Raw genomic sequence first — 13,389 nt, 5'->3', positions numbered from 1 at the left:
CTTTCTGCTAAATGCGCTAAAATACTTATAAGAAACCTGCAAAGTGACATAATCTTGTGTGAAAGATATCTGCATTTGTCTGGACTCTCTTCCTGCACATTCAGTAATCTGTAATTCATTTTCTTCCTTTCCCAACACAAATACAGTCAAATTTATATTCTAAAATGTCGCCATTCAGAAAATTCAGACCATGAAGTTCAACAATTATTTGCCATAATTCTGCAATAAATAATTTCATAATTCCTCATCCAGACATTGTCATTGGAGACCCCTAGTAAATCTATTCATTTGTTTTGAAGTCAATACTATCAGGCACAAAAGTACGCTGCCCTCCCCACCCCAGTAGTGGAGTTTTCCTTATATGAAGTGCTTAGGGAGAAATGTATCAATATTTGGCTGCTGTTCTGTCTGGGTAACTATGAATTTTTGGCAGATGCTTTTCTGCATGTCTGGATTGCTTCAAATTTTGAAATGCTAATGAAACTTCAGCATGTTTCAGATTTGGAATGAGTCTTTTTTTTTTTGGAGGAGGAGGAGGAGGCTTGCTTTGATTTGGACATCTCTTGCATCTGCATGAATCAGTCTACTTTGGTTTGGCATTTGGCCAATTTTTTTGCACAGCTCTTATTGCTGTAGCCATAGTCAGTTGACAAGGGCAGTTCTGCTAAAATCATTTCCTAAGCCACAAATCTAACTTGTTTATTGCAGGGTGTTGTCCTTTTCTCAACGATACCCACATATCCATCTGAAAACATATTGAATATGATATGTTTTAAATGCAACTCTACCAGTATCGAAAAAAGTAAAATGATGCCATTACAATAATTGCTTTAATAAACAAAAGATTAATTGATTTCTGCTTTTAAGATCCTTCTTTTTGTCTCACTTTTATTCACAGGCATGTGCCCTGCTACTTTTCGGCCTCCTTGTTGGTCTTCTCAGTTTATCTGTAATCATATACAGTTGGGTCCACCATTGAAAGTATTCCTGCGTTCCAAAATCTAAAATTGTACATAAGAACAGCTGCTAAAATGAATAATTTCCAGTGTTTTAAATAAAATTATCCTGCCAAGTGCTGAAGAGAGTTGAGTGATGGCATTCTACAGAACTCTGTGTTACTTTGCATACTAACAACTACTTGATATAGCTGGAATTAATTCAGAGCTCTAGAATGAAATGCTCTCATTATTTGATGACATTCTGCTCTACTGTATCTTACCGTCTAGTACTAAAAAAAACCACCTTATTGTTGTCTAATCTTGATCATCGCCTGAATAAGGAATACAAAGGTGAAATTTAATCCAGACAGGTGAAAGGTAATGTTGGTAAGGAAAAAAAATTAAGGTGATTAAAGTGAAGCTGGTTCTGAATGGGTGGTGGCGCACTTTTTGAGTGAGCATATTTGCAGTTTTGGAGTGGCAATTGACCACTCTCTGTTACTGGATTTGCAGATGGCAATAGTGGAAAGGAACATGTTTGCCCAATGGCAAGCTGCAATCCTTCCTGAGCCGGTTATCTATAATGAGAATGATCCGTGCCTTGGTTCTGTGGAACTACCCATGAAAAATACCCAAAAATGGCAATTTGTAAAATGCAGCAGTCAGGCTGCTGATTGGAGCAAGGTTCAGGGTCATATGGTACCTGTATTGATTTCTCTGCCTCCAAGGTAGAATTTAAGATGTGTTACCAGAATTCAGAATCTGTCTAGCACAGGGTCCAGCAGTGAGATCTAGCTGTATGCACAGATGTCTCCAATTTAAAAAGAACTTCCTCTGGTTTAGTATCATAGAAGATCCATTGTAGGAAATTCAGTTTATAGGTCTGATGGAGCTGTATTATATGGCTATGTGAGAGAAGTACCCATTATACTGGAGTGCACATATTCTCATACAGCAGCTTCTGTACAAACTAACTCTTAATGTACATGAATTGGGAATTAATTCTTTCTTGTCTCAGTGTAGTGTTGATCTGGCTGCTGTTGTCATTTCTTGACTTTCTAAAGCCCTGAATGAAAGGTATAGTGCTTAAGGGTACCAGACTAGAAATCAGTAAGATCACAGGTTCTAACTCTGTCTTAGGCACAAAGCTGGCTGGGTGACTTTGAGCCAGTCACTATCTCTTGGCATTATCAGTCTCAGTATTGCTTGGCCCTGCAAGCAGTAGCTAGTGTAGTTATATGAGGAACCACAGGGCATAATATTGTTTACATTATATTGTTTATTTCAAGTCTTTGCTGTGATAATAAAACTAACCAGAGATGGAAGGTCTCTCATAGCTCAGTCACAGTTTGTACTACTGCAACTGCCTGCCTTTCTGGTAGATCCTGGTAGACAGGAATCATGACCGTATGAGCTTGTTCTACTTTATTACAAAGTCACATTAACAGAATCTTGCAAGTCTGATAATACAAATCTCTTACCGTGTTTTTAATAGCACAAGAATTTAGGGATGTAATATTACGGGACTATTGTGGCTCCCGCCCCCGAACCTGGCCCCATGCCCGAAAGTGTCTTGGAGCCGGGCCTGCTGCCAAAAAATGACTCGGAGCCGGGCCTGCTGCCAGAAAGTGATTTGGACAGTGAGGGGGAAGGGCTATCAGGACTTACCTCGGAAGCACCAGCCTCCCTGGATCAGCTCCAGGAGCCAGAAGCAGGCCAAGCGAAAGGGATCTCCTGACTCTTCCCCACCCCCAGGCCACGCCTGCAGACCCAGCTGACAGCAATCAGGCTTGGCTCAATCCCAGGTTTCGTAGGCAGGAGAGAAGAGAACAACAGAAGCAGGGGAGGGGCAGGCCTAGGAAGTGCTGAGTCATGGAGCCACACCCCACAGGATATAAAAGGCAGCAAGAGCTGGTGTGTCTCTTTGTATCAGGCAAATCCACAGATTGACTAGAGCTGAAGGTTGTGACTCACCAGCGTCTTGGCAGCCAACGAGGGCTCTTGGCAGACACTGGCTCTTTTGCTGCCAGAGCTGATAAGAGCCGGCTAATTAAGCCATCGTTCGGACGGAGGCGAGGAGGACATAACAGAGACCCTGGAATGCCTTCTTTGTTACTACTACTGCCTCTCTCCAAGCCCTACAAGGTCCTTGAGGGAAACCATAAAGACCTGGTTCCTCCAGCAGGCTGAGCCATAGGGCCAGTGGTATGCCATTACTAATTTAATTTTTTGTGTAGGTGGCGCAATGTAGTTAGAATGCAGTGCTGCAGGGTAACCCTGCCCACAGTCTGGAGTTTGATCCTGACTGGCTCAAGATTGATTCAGCTTTCCATCCTTCCTAGCTCAATAAATAAGGGCTCATATTGTTGGGGGCAATATTCTGATATTGTAAACCATTCAGATAGTGCTGTAAAACACTATGGAGCAGTATACAAATTTAAGTGTTACTGCTATTGTATTTCTGGAAAGCTATTTATAACTTAGCTCTTTTTTTTACTGTTATATTGTATTTTTAATTTGTCCTACATGTTGCCTTACGTAATTTGATGATTTGGCAACCTTAGAAATCCAATAAATAAGTAAAATTAAAATTGTAGCTGGGAGAAATAGTCTGTGTATTGTTGCTGTGCATTAGTGAATAATCCTCTATTGGGGAACAAATGTGGAAAGGTTATGGCTAAAATCCAACAAGACAGGTGGTCTTTTGAGAACATTTTGTTGAAACTGATTGAAATGTTGCTGCACCTGCTCCTGTCAGTTTTACAGAAACAGCTTGCAGAGCTCCGCCATCCTCCTTCCTTGTAGAAAACTTGGATTCGCAAAAGGACGCCTGGCCTAGTCTAAGTTTAATTAAAGCTGCCGTTCAAGACAATTTACACTTCAGTAGAAAGTGAGAAATAGTTACTGTGCCTATCAACATGTTCTGACTTTGCAAACTGAACTCTTAAGACATCCATCATTTTTATACTTTATACTTTATCATATTTAAACATAAAAATCATGAATTAATAATATGATAAAAGTTAAGTTCCTTTCAAGTACAAACGTGCATTAAGAAATCTCCATTGTAAGAAGCTTCTGTAATGTCTACAAGAACCTAATTCAAACCATATGAATATAATTTGGTAAAGCCATTTCATGCAGCTGTATCTTCTTAAAAATCTAAATGTGATTGTGTTTGGAGAAGGGAATGTTACTGGTTAGTAACCACCACTGCTTTCTAAAAATCTTTTTTTTTTAAACAAGGTGGAATTTAGACATATTCTCCATGGTATGTGGAGTCCCTGTCATAACAGAAGTTTCCATACAAGAACTCTTTATATAAATTCTGCCTGGAAGCAGAAAAGTAGCCAGCTTGATCTGTTTTGACATCAGATGCTTAAAAAAAAGAATCATGTGTCATGTTAGGACTGACATGTTATAGAAAGTGATGAACATCTGAAATACTGAGCATTTTTTGACCCTGATTGCTGAATTATTGTCATGTGGTGCCATTTCCAAAATGGCTGTCTCTGAGGAAATGGCCACTCATAACCCACCTGGCAAAGTCTGGAGCCCAAGAAACTGTTAACTCACCCAGAACAACTCTCCTACACCTGACTCAAATGCCCGGGGAACAGCTAGTTCTTCAATCAGCAAAAATGTTGGAAAATGAATTGTTAATACAGGTAGTCTTCAACTTAAACACTAAACAGTTTGTTTAGTAACCAACAGCACTAAAAAAAAAAACGACTTATGACCATTTTTCATACTTATGACCATTGTAGCATCCCCACGGTCACGTGAATAAAGTTCAGATGCTTGGCAACTGACTCATATTTATGACAGTGGCAGTGTCCCAGGGTCATGTGTTCCCCTTTTGCGACCTTCTGACAAGCAAATTCAAAGGGGAAACCAGAGTCACTTAACAATTGTATTATTAATTTAACAACAGCAGTGATTCACTTAACAAATGTGTTAAGAAAAGTTATAAAATGGGGCATAACTCACTTATCAAATTTATCACTTAATAACATAAATTTTGGGCTCAGTTATGGTTGTAAGTCATGGTCTATTTTTTATTTTATTTATTTATTAATTTTTGTCACACAGTATATATAAGCATAAGCATGTAATAACTATACAATATATAAATATATATATAAGTATGAGTATGTAATAACTATATTAATTGGATATAACGAAAGGAAACAATAGGACGGGAACGGTAGGCACGCTTGTGCTCTTATGCACGCCCCTTCCAGACCTCTTAGGAATGGGGTGTGGTCAATAGTAGACAGTTTTTGGTTGAAGCTTTGAGGCTTCAACCAAAAACTTATTTTACTTATTTAATAAAAATAAATATTTAATATTTAATAAAAATAAAAAACTTATTTAATAAAAAATTATTCTACGTAATAAGCCTCCCTTTATATTAAAAATTATTCACGGGAGTTAATGAAAAAAATGCGATAATTAAAGAGTAGCAAAGCAGAAAGAACAAGTGTAAAGTGATAAAAGGAAAATATCCTTTCTATGTAGAGTTTTAATCAGTTATTAAAAACGCAGATTTGTCAATGTTTTTTGGAAGGCTGGATATGAAGCAGCTGAAGAACTTGGGATTAGGTTCTAGCACCTTGATAGAAAAGGGCTTTTATTCTAGCTGGAATAATTATGTACCAGTAGAAGAACCTAGAACAAGTGTTCAACATTTTCTTACCTGGAGTAGTAGGTTAGGTCAGAAGTATTGCTACCACTTGTACAAGTCATTTGAATTTTTTAAAAAAATCTATTTGATTAAGGTAATTATCTCAGATTGCATCTGAGCTACTCCTAAGTAGAGTGTTAGGAATCTTACAAACTGCAAAGGATGGTTATGTGATGAAGGTGAGGGAAATACTCTAATTTGCATTTCTATTACATTTGTACCAGAATAGCCTGCAAGTTTAGTTTTGCCTTCAACATAACTTGGCAAATGTGATATTATTTGTGGAATAAAATCAACAAAATAATGCTCTTTATTTTCTAAATTTCCAATTATGCTAACGGCTGAGGGGACCTTTTTTTTGTCTTTTTTTTTGTAAATTTGATGCTCAAAGGAAGTAAGTTTCTCAAGAAAATAGTTTAATGTAAAATTATGAAATTAAACCACAGGCCGGGTTATGACAAGAATTTGGAGTTAGGAGCTCCTCATTATTTCCAGATGGACGGATAGAGTTTAATTCTGGCTGAAAGCTTACAAAAGCAACATTGCCTTCTGAGCACTTCTGCCTATGTGCTAAGCTTCTCACCAAGAGAAGAAACTTCCTGCCCCACGTCTGCTCCAGCATTGTTCAGTTCCAAACCAATTGACCCATTTCCCTGTAGAGTTTATGCTGTCTACCAGCATTCTATACTGACGTTTTTCTTTCACCACTTGGAATGTTCATAAACTAGTTATGGTCTAAAATACTAAAAATATATGCAAAAATATATATGTTTTGCATTTGCCATAAATATATGGCAGCCTAGTTCAACTCAATATTTCAGTCCTTCGCTGCCTTTTGCCTAATTAGTTCCTCTTTGCTGCATAGACACACTTGTGTTCCTACTATTTTTTTTTATTTCTTTCCTTTCCTTTCTGATCTGATATTTGTGTTTTCTTTGTTCTATCCTCCCCTCCCAACTCTTTCATAATGTACGTTCATAGGACGTGAAGCCTGTTATAAAAAAGTTAATATAGTTGTATGGTAGATTTGTCCCCTGAGTATTCTTTAACACGGGTCCCAATCCCCGGTCCGTGGACTGGCAGCGGGCCGCAGAATGCCAGAAACTGGGTCGTGCAAACAAGCAAAGTCCCGCAAAGTCTGCGGGATGCAAGCAGCATATGAAACCATGACAACTCTGGTCCACAGGAAAACTCTCTCCACAGAACTGGTCCCTGGTGCCCAAAAGGTTGGGGCCTACTACTTTAACACATTGTTTAGCGTATGGTGTGAATTCAGACTTTCTGTAACAATGATCTGTTATTGAGTTAGCTCCATATCAGCATGCTGTTTACATCAGAACAAATCCATCTGCTATTGAAAATACCCAACAATCCAATTTTCATCTATATTATCATTTTGTTGGAGCCATACAGATTTAAAAAGAGACTTATTGGAAAAATTAGCACACCAGACTGAAGCACAATTGTTAAACTGTCTTAAAACTGGCTGAGTTCCCACACTGCAGTAAGTCAAACACAGTATATGAATTCTGCAGTTGAAATCTTGAGTCTTTAATTTTCAAGGACCTGCTTTAGACATGGCTAAGTCTGAATCCAATCGAGTGTGTTTAAATAAAGCATTAACATATATTCCATTGCAGTGGTGCTTGGTTTTATTGTTACAATACTTTTGCCAATATAGAAGCCAGAGAGCATGAGCTGCATTCTTGATCTGGAATAAAATTGCTCGGTATATAAACACATGACAAGTGATCATCAGTTCTCCTTCCTTTCCCAGGATCTCTTAATTCTCCAGATTCATGAGCTTAGTTATGCAGTTAATACCCAGCTGTCTGAATCTGTAGGATAAAAATCCTAAACAGATAACAGATGGGAAGAAGAACGCACCTTATGCAAAAGGCAAAGATAGCTGAAAATCAGTTATTGCTTTTTAAAACTTCATCCCCTGGGACATAATTCAGTATGGTTCTCTAGGAGAAAATAAACAAACACGACTTCTGTGCGCATTATGAGTTAAAATATCCATTATCAAGCAATCTTCGAATTTGGATGCCGAGAGCATAGCTTGCATTACTATAGTATAATGATTGCTCAAGTGTTAAGATAATCAAATAAGATTTGACAGTATATAGAAACCCGAGAAAATTCATGGATAGGGACAATTTTTAAATTATGTGATATTCATACAAAATTGACTGGGTTGATTACAAAATACAAGTAGTCCTCAACTTACAACCATTGTGATCCATGAAGTTACAACGGCACTGAAAAGAGTGACTTATGACCATTTTCCATATAACCGTTGCAGGATACTTGTGGTCATGTGATCAAAATTGGGCACTTGGCAATTGCCATGCTGTTTATGACGGTTGCAGTATTCTTGTGATCACCTTTTCTGAACCTCTGACAAGAAAAACCAATGGGGGACGACTTCCGGTATCCGGTGGCAACGGACGTCTGGAAGGCTTCTCCTGCCTCCAGTGTCCGAATCCGGCCGCCGCCGAGGCCCTTAGGGGCCAGGTGTTCCGAAAAGGACACCTGCCGTACGGACGGCTCGCCAGGGGTCTCCCAGCCGATATACAGGACTGGGGGGACCGATGCTGGCGCGTCCTAGGCTCGGCGGGGTTCGGAGGCCACAGGCCGCGGCCATTATTTTGGTCGTCGCCTGGGCCGCTGTGCTCGGTGACACCGGGGCTTTGGATTTATAATTGCAGCAGCCTGGTGGTGAACAGGGAACGGAGAAGAATTGAGGAATGAAGAAGGAAGGGATATCGCCAGATGTGGGTGGAGTACTCCGGAGTGCGGGGGGGTTTTTTCTCCCCCGCGACGGGAAGGAGTACGAATCACTTTGGAGAGAGGAGAACTTAAAATAACAAGATTACCGGTTTTGTGCAGCTCTGGAGAAAGAGGTGATGGAGAAATTTAGGAGGGAGGTTTGAGGCCCCCTCCTCTGAGAACAATGGTGGCGTCCAGCTTCCGCCTTCACTATGAGAATCTTGATGACATCACTTCCCTTGACTTCCTGGTTGACTAACTGTACTCTGGACTCGTTGCTCCTGTGAGTGCCCCTGGTGGATCCGGAGGAAATTATAAGGATACTGTGCTTGCCTGAGGATTTTAAAATTTTTTTTAAATGGCAAAGGTCAGAGACCAACTGCTGGAGAAATGGAGAATTCTGGAAAAGTTATCTAATATGGACAAGAAACTGGATGAAATAAGAGCAGAAATTGTGACTATCCAAAAGGATTTTAAAGGATACTCAACAAGTCTCAGCAGAAAATAAGCAGAAAGTGGAAGGTCTGGAGGGTGAGATGCGGGCAGTGCAGAAAAGAGGAGGCGACAAGCAATGCTGTGCTTGGACTACAGATGGATAAAATGTCTTATTTTCTTAGGTTTCAAAATTTGGAAGAAGTGGACCAAGAAGACTTGAGAGATGTTGTGACTAAACTGTTGGGAGAATTTCTTGGGAGAGGTGTTGATTTTATGAATTGGGATGTGGATCGAGTTTATAGAGTTAATTCACAATATGCACGCACGCATGCAGTTCCTAGAGAGGTTCATGTCAAATTTGTGAAAAGAGGCGAGATGAAATTCTTAGAAAACATAGGAGTGGGGCACTGACTTATAGGGGCAGGAGATAGCCATTCTGAGGCAGATTCCCAGACAGGTACGTGAAATGAGAAAGAAATATTATTTTTTATCAAGCAAATTGTACCAGAAGGGAGTGGGCTTCAGATGGCTGATGCCAGAGGGATTGATGATTTTCCGGGAGGGCATTACGAAAAAAATTAGTACAATTGCGGAGGCTGCGGCCTACGTGGAGGAACACAAAGCCCTCCTGGATTTAGATGACCCAGGAATTGAAGAAGGGGAGGTTATAGACCATGGGGCGGAGGCGGCTGCCGCTGTTGCGGCCCTGGAGTTGGGTCAGGCTGAACCCAGAGTTCTGAGATCCAAAACTAGGAAGTGACAAAGATATTTGGTATTGTGTTGGTTTTCCTTATTCTCTTTTGTATGATATTCTGATTATTCTTGACCCTTCCTTATTGTGTAAGATTGAAACTTAGCTACTTCGTATCACCTGCTTGCCATATGGCTGTTGTATGTGTTTAAAATTTTGAGTAAAATTCTTATCATGTATAAGAAAAATGAAAATTTACCATACCTGATATGTATTTGCATAAATTTTTTTTTGACCAATAAAAACTTTTTATAACAAAAAAAAAAAAAGAAAAACCAATGGGGAAGCCAAATTCACTTAACCATGTTATTAACTGCAATGATTCACTTAACAACTGTGGCAAGAAAGGTGCTAAAATGGGGCAAAACTCAACTGTCTTGCTTAACCATGGAAATTTGGGGGTCAGTGTGGTTGTAAATTGAGGACTATCTTTAATCTACTTGTGAAGATTATACAACAGAGAACATCATATCCCGTCATCAGCTTGGAATCCACCAGAAATGTCCCATTGTCTTTTAACTCCTACCCTCAAAACGACGCTATAGAGCACTGCACACCAGAACAACTAGATACAAGAACAGTTTCTTCCCAAATGGCATCACTCTGCTAAACAAATAATTCCCTCAACACTGTCAAACTATTTATTAAATCTGCACTACTATTAATCTTCACATCGTTCCCATCACCTATCTCCTTCCACTTATGACTGTATGACTATAACTTTGTTGCTTGTATCCTTACGATTTTGTTTCCTTACGATCTTGTTTCAAAATATTGTTTTCTGATTTATTATTTGTACCCTATGACTATCATTAAGTGTTGTACCTTAGAATTGTTGATGAACATATATTTTATTTTATGTACATTGAGAGCATATGGACCAAGACAAATTCCTTGTGTGTCCAATCACACTTGGCCAATAAAAAAAAATCTATATTATTCTATTCTAAAATCATATTGCAGCAAAATTTCTTTCTTGTGCTTGTGAGCTCTGCTTAAGTATTATTCCAAAGTTTTAAGTGTTGAACTGCAATGTTCTGGGTTAATAGGGGTGCAGGTTTAGGGAAGTACATATGATTAACACCATCTGCATCCCCCCCCAAAAATAACTATTTATGAGATTTCCTGCTAAAGCTTGAGTAGTTTCTCCCACAGGGGACACCTTGTGATGATATTCTGGGCTGATGCTTCATCGTAATGGTGAGCCATGGTTTTTTAGCTGGCCCAAATGCATTGAAGAAATGCCTTCATTCATGTAGTGATGATTGTCAAATTTCAATTCTCAAAGATTTCTTTGCTGCCATCAGCTTTTGAGGAGCCCAATTTCATACAAATCTTAAAATATTTGAGAACATCAAGAATGTGACCCATATGTTCTTATGAAATGCCATGCTTGACAGCAATTTCTTTGATCCACAGATTGTCTCTAATTTGTTTGTCAACCTTTCTCATTTGAAATTCATGGCTTGCTGTTACACATTATCCACTTTATTCCTCTTTCACAAATCAGTTATTTCCAGTTCACCACATTTTTGGTCCATTGATGCACAATACAATGTTAACACAAGTCACCTTAAACACAACCTGCATTTGGCAATGAATTTCAATTGAAGGTACACCTTCATCAATCAAAAGACAATCACCATTTAAAAAAAAATCGCTGATGAATACTCACTGTAGACTTCTGTATTACAAACAATAGCAATGCAACTTTTTCTCAACAATGTCACACCAATTGCAATGAAAGGACAACACTAAAGAATCAGAACTTCTAGTGCATCAGTACTGCCATCTGTTGTCAATTTATTACATTGGACGAATTACTTTTCATTCCATCCTTGTATACAGAGCATATGGACCAATGTTTTCACACCACAATACTGCTGCTAAAGTACACAAATAAGTTGCCCATTCCTCCTTATGTATTGCAGCCAGTTGGTGATGTATGAGTCTAATCTTGCACTCCCAGGCCATTTCCATTTGGGAACTCCGGTCCCTTATGCTGAGTCAAGCCTTGGATGTCCCCTCAAAACACCACTGAATGGTATCATATTTGCTTTCCTCCTCTTTCCAAAAACATTCAGTCTTGTGAAGCAACCACCCAACTTTCAAGCTATGAGAACTTTTCACCATTAATTTGAATTGCTGTAATTTTCAAATCTGTTTCCCAGATAGGCAAACTCACAAAGCCAAGCTGATTAGCCTCTGGGCAGGTAGCTCCCTGTTCAGTTTATTATAAATTGTGTGCCTCCGATTACATCATGCCAGAGAATTGAGACAGTCAGATGGTAAAGGAATCAGGAGCAGTTTTTTAGAGGCTCAGCAAAGCAAACTTCCCCAGATGAGACATTGCAACATTTCCAGGGCTGATAGGAAAAAAAGTGACATCATGTTCAAGTGAGCTTTAAAGGCAAACCAGGTGCTGAGGGATACTGGGAGAGATTACGAGCTGCCAATAGGCAGAAAGCTAGATTTAATGTTTTCTGGATTTGCAGGGAATTGCAATCATATCTATGGTGAAATCAAGTTCTGGTGGATATTATTACCTCCTCTGAAATTATATGAATTCGCTATCCAAATATTATACATATACAGTATTTGTGTGGGGATGGATGCACACCCATTCATATGTATGCACTAAGCCACTTACGTTCTGTATGTGTGGAAAGATAATATATCAGGGTAAGGCAAGAAAAAGGGATATATCATTAATTCAACAAATGTATGCTTCATTTTCGTGCTCTTTAATGTTTTTTTAAATCATTCCTGCAAACAAAAATAGAAGTGTGACAAGTAGCTGTCTTGTCCTTTGGTGGCAGTTTTCTACTTACAGGGAGATTTTAAAAATGGAGTTAAAAATATGATTCTCCCATTACAATGTGAAGGATCTATTTCATACACTATTTCAGTCACCAGGCACACAAAATAGGTCATTTGAAGAAGAAATTCTCCCTCTCTGTAATATCCTTGTGTAAGACAGCTCTGGGAGCATTTAACAGAGCCCAGAAGAGCATCTTTTAGTCAAGTAGAAAACGTGGATCAGACATCCAAAGGAATTTAGCCTTGCCCAAGTCAGTCTTCCTGTATTTGTGTCAGGGGAGGTTATAAACCAACCTAGCCAATTCTCAATCATTCAGTCTAAGAGAGTAGAAATAAAATATAAACCAAACAAATAAATATGATAAGTCACGGTGAACAGCCCTTTCAAAGTTCCAGGATTTGCTTTCACTGGATAAATATTCCAGAAGTTTGAAAGACAATTGCCTTTCTTTTCTAAACCAGATCAGAATCAGTCATAGGATGCAGCAAAATATATCTGCATAAAGCAACATCAATCTATTGGTGAGATACTAGTGATGAAAAAGGAAGTATGAGGCCATACTATCAAGGACAACAGAAGATAAACTGAGTGAAAAGACCATTTCTTTTGGCTCCTCCTCACTCTGAATCTCTTCCCATTCAAGCTGATATAGGCAAGAATCATAGTAAATTTTAGAACTGGTGCCTGTGCATGATTGGTTTCATCCCTTCTTTCTGTATCCTCTTTTTTTTTGGGGAGGGGGAGGTTAAAAAACAAAAAAGAAATGTCAAGGAAAGAAAAACATTTTCAGACCCACATGTCCCGATAGGCAGGAAACAGCATCAGATAAATAATCAAGGAACCATCAAGTAACAAACCATACCCGATCAAGACTGGCAGGGCAAGCTATTAGATATAAACAACCAGTAAACTCCTTTCCCCCAAGCGCTATTGAGATGACTTATCTAGCTTGCTAACAACATGACTGCAGAAAAGCTCAGAT

The 13,389-nt window shown here is 39.0% G+C and overlaps 1 protein-coding gene across 3 annotated transcripts in view; it reads left to right on the top strand.

Annotated features, from left to right (window-relative positions):
• Nucleotides 1–8,382, top strand: part of SLC38A6 (solute carrier family 38 member 6) — a 64,925-nt gene extending 56,543 nt beyond the window's left edge. For all 3 annotated transcript variants that reach the window (XM_058162931.1, XM_058162929.1, XM_058162930.1), the window contains one exon: nt 899–8,382. In XM_058162931.1, the coding sequence (XP_058018914.1) occupies nt 899–979 (81 nt within the window). In that variant the 3' untranslated portion in view covers nt 980–8,382. The remainder of the gene's footprint in view (nt 1–898) is intronic.
• Nucleotides 8,383–13,389: the final 5,007 nt, after the last annotated feature.

The sequence above is a fragment of the Ahaetulla prasina genome, chromosome 1, assembly GCF_028640845.1.
Source record: "Ahaetulla prasina isolate Xishuangbanna chromosome 1, ASM2864084v1, whole genome shotgun sequence".
NCBI lineage: Eukaryota > Metazoa > Chordata > Lepidosauria > Squamata > Colubridae > Ahaetulla > Ahaetulla prasina.
The sequence above is the reverse complement of the archived record's forward strand: the minus strand, read 5'-3'. Positions and strand labels throughout refer to the sequence as shown.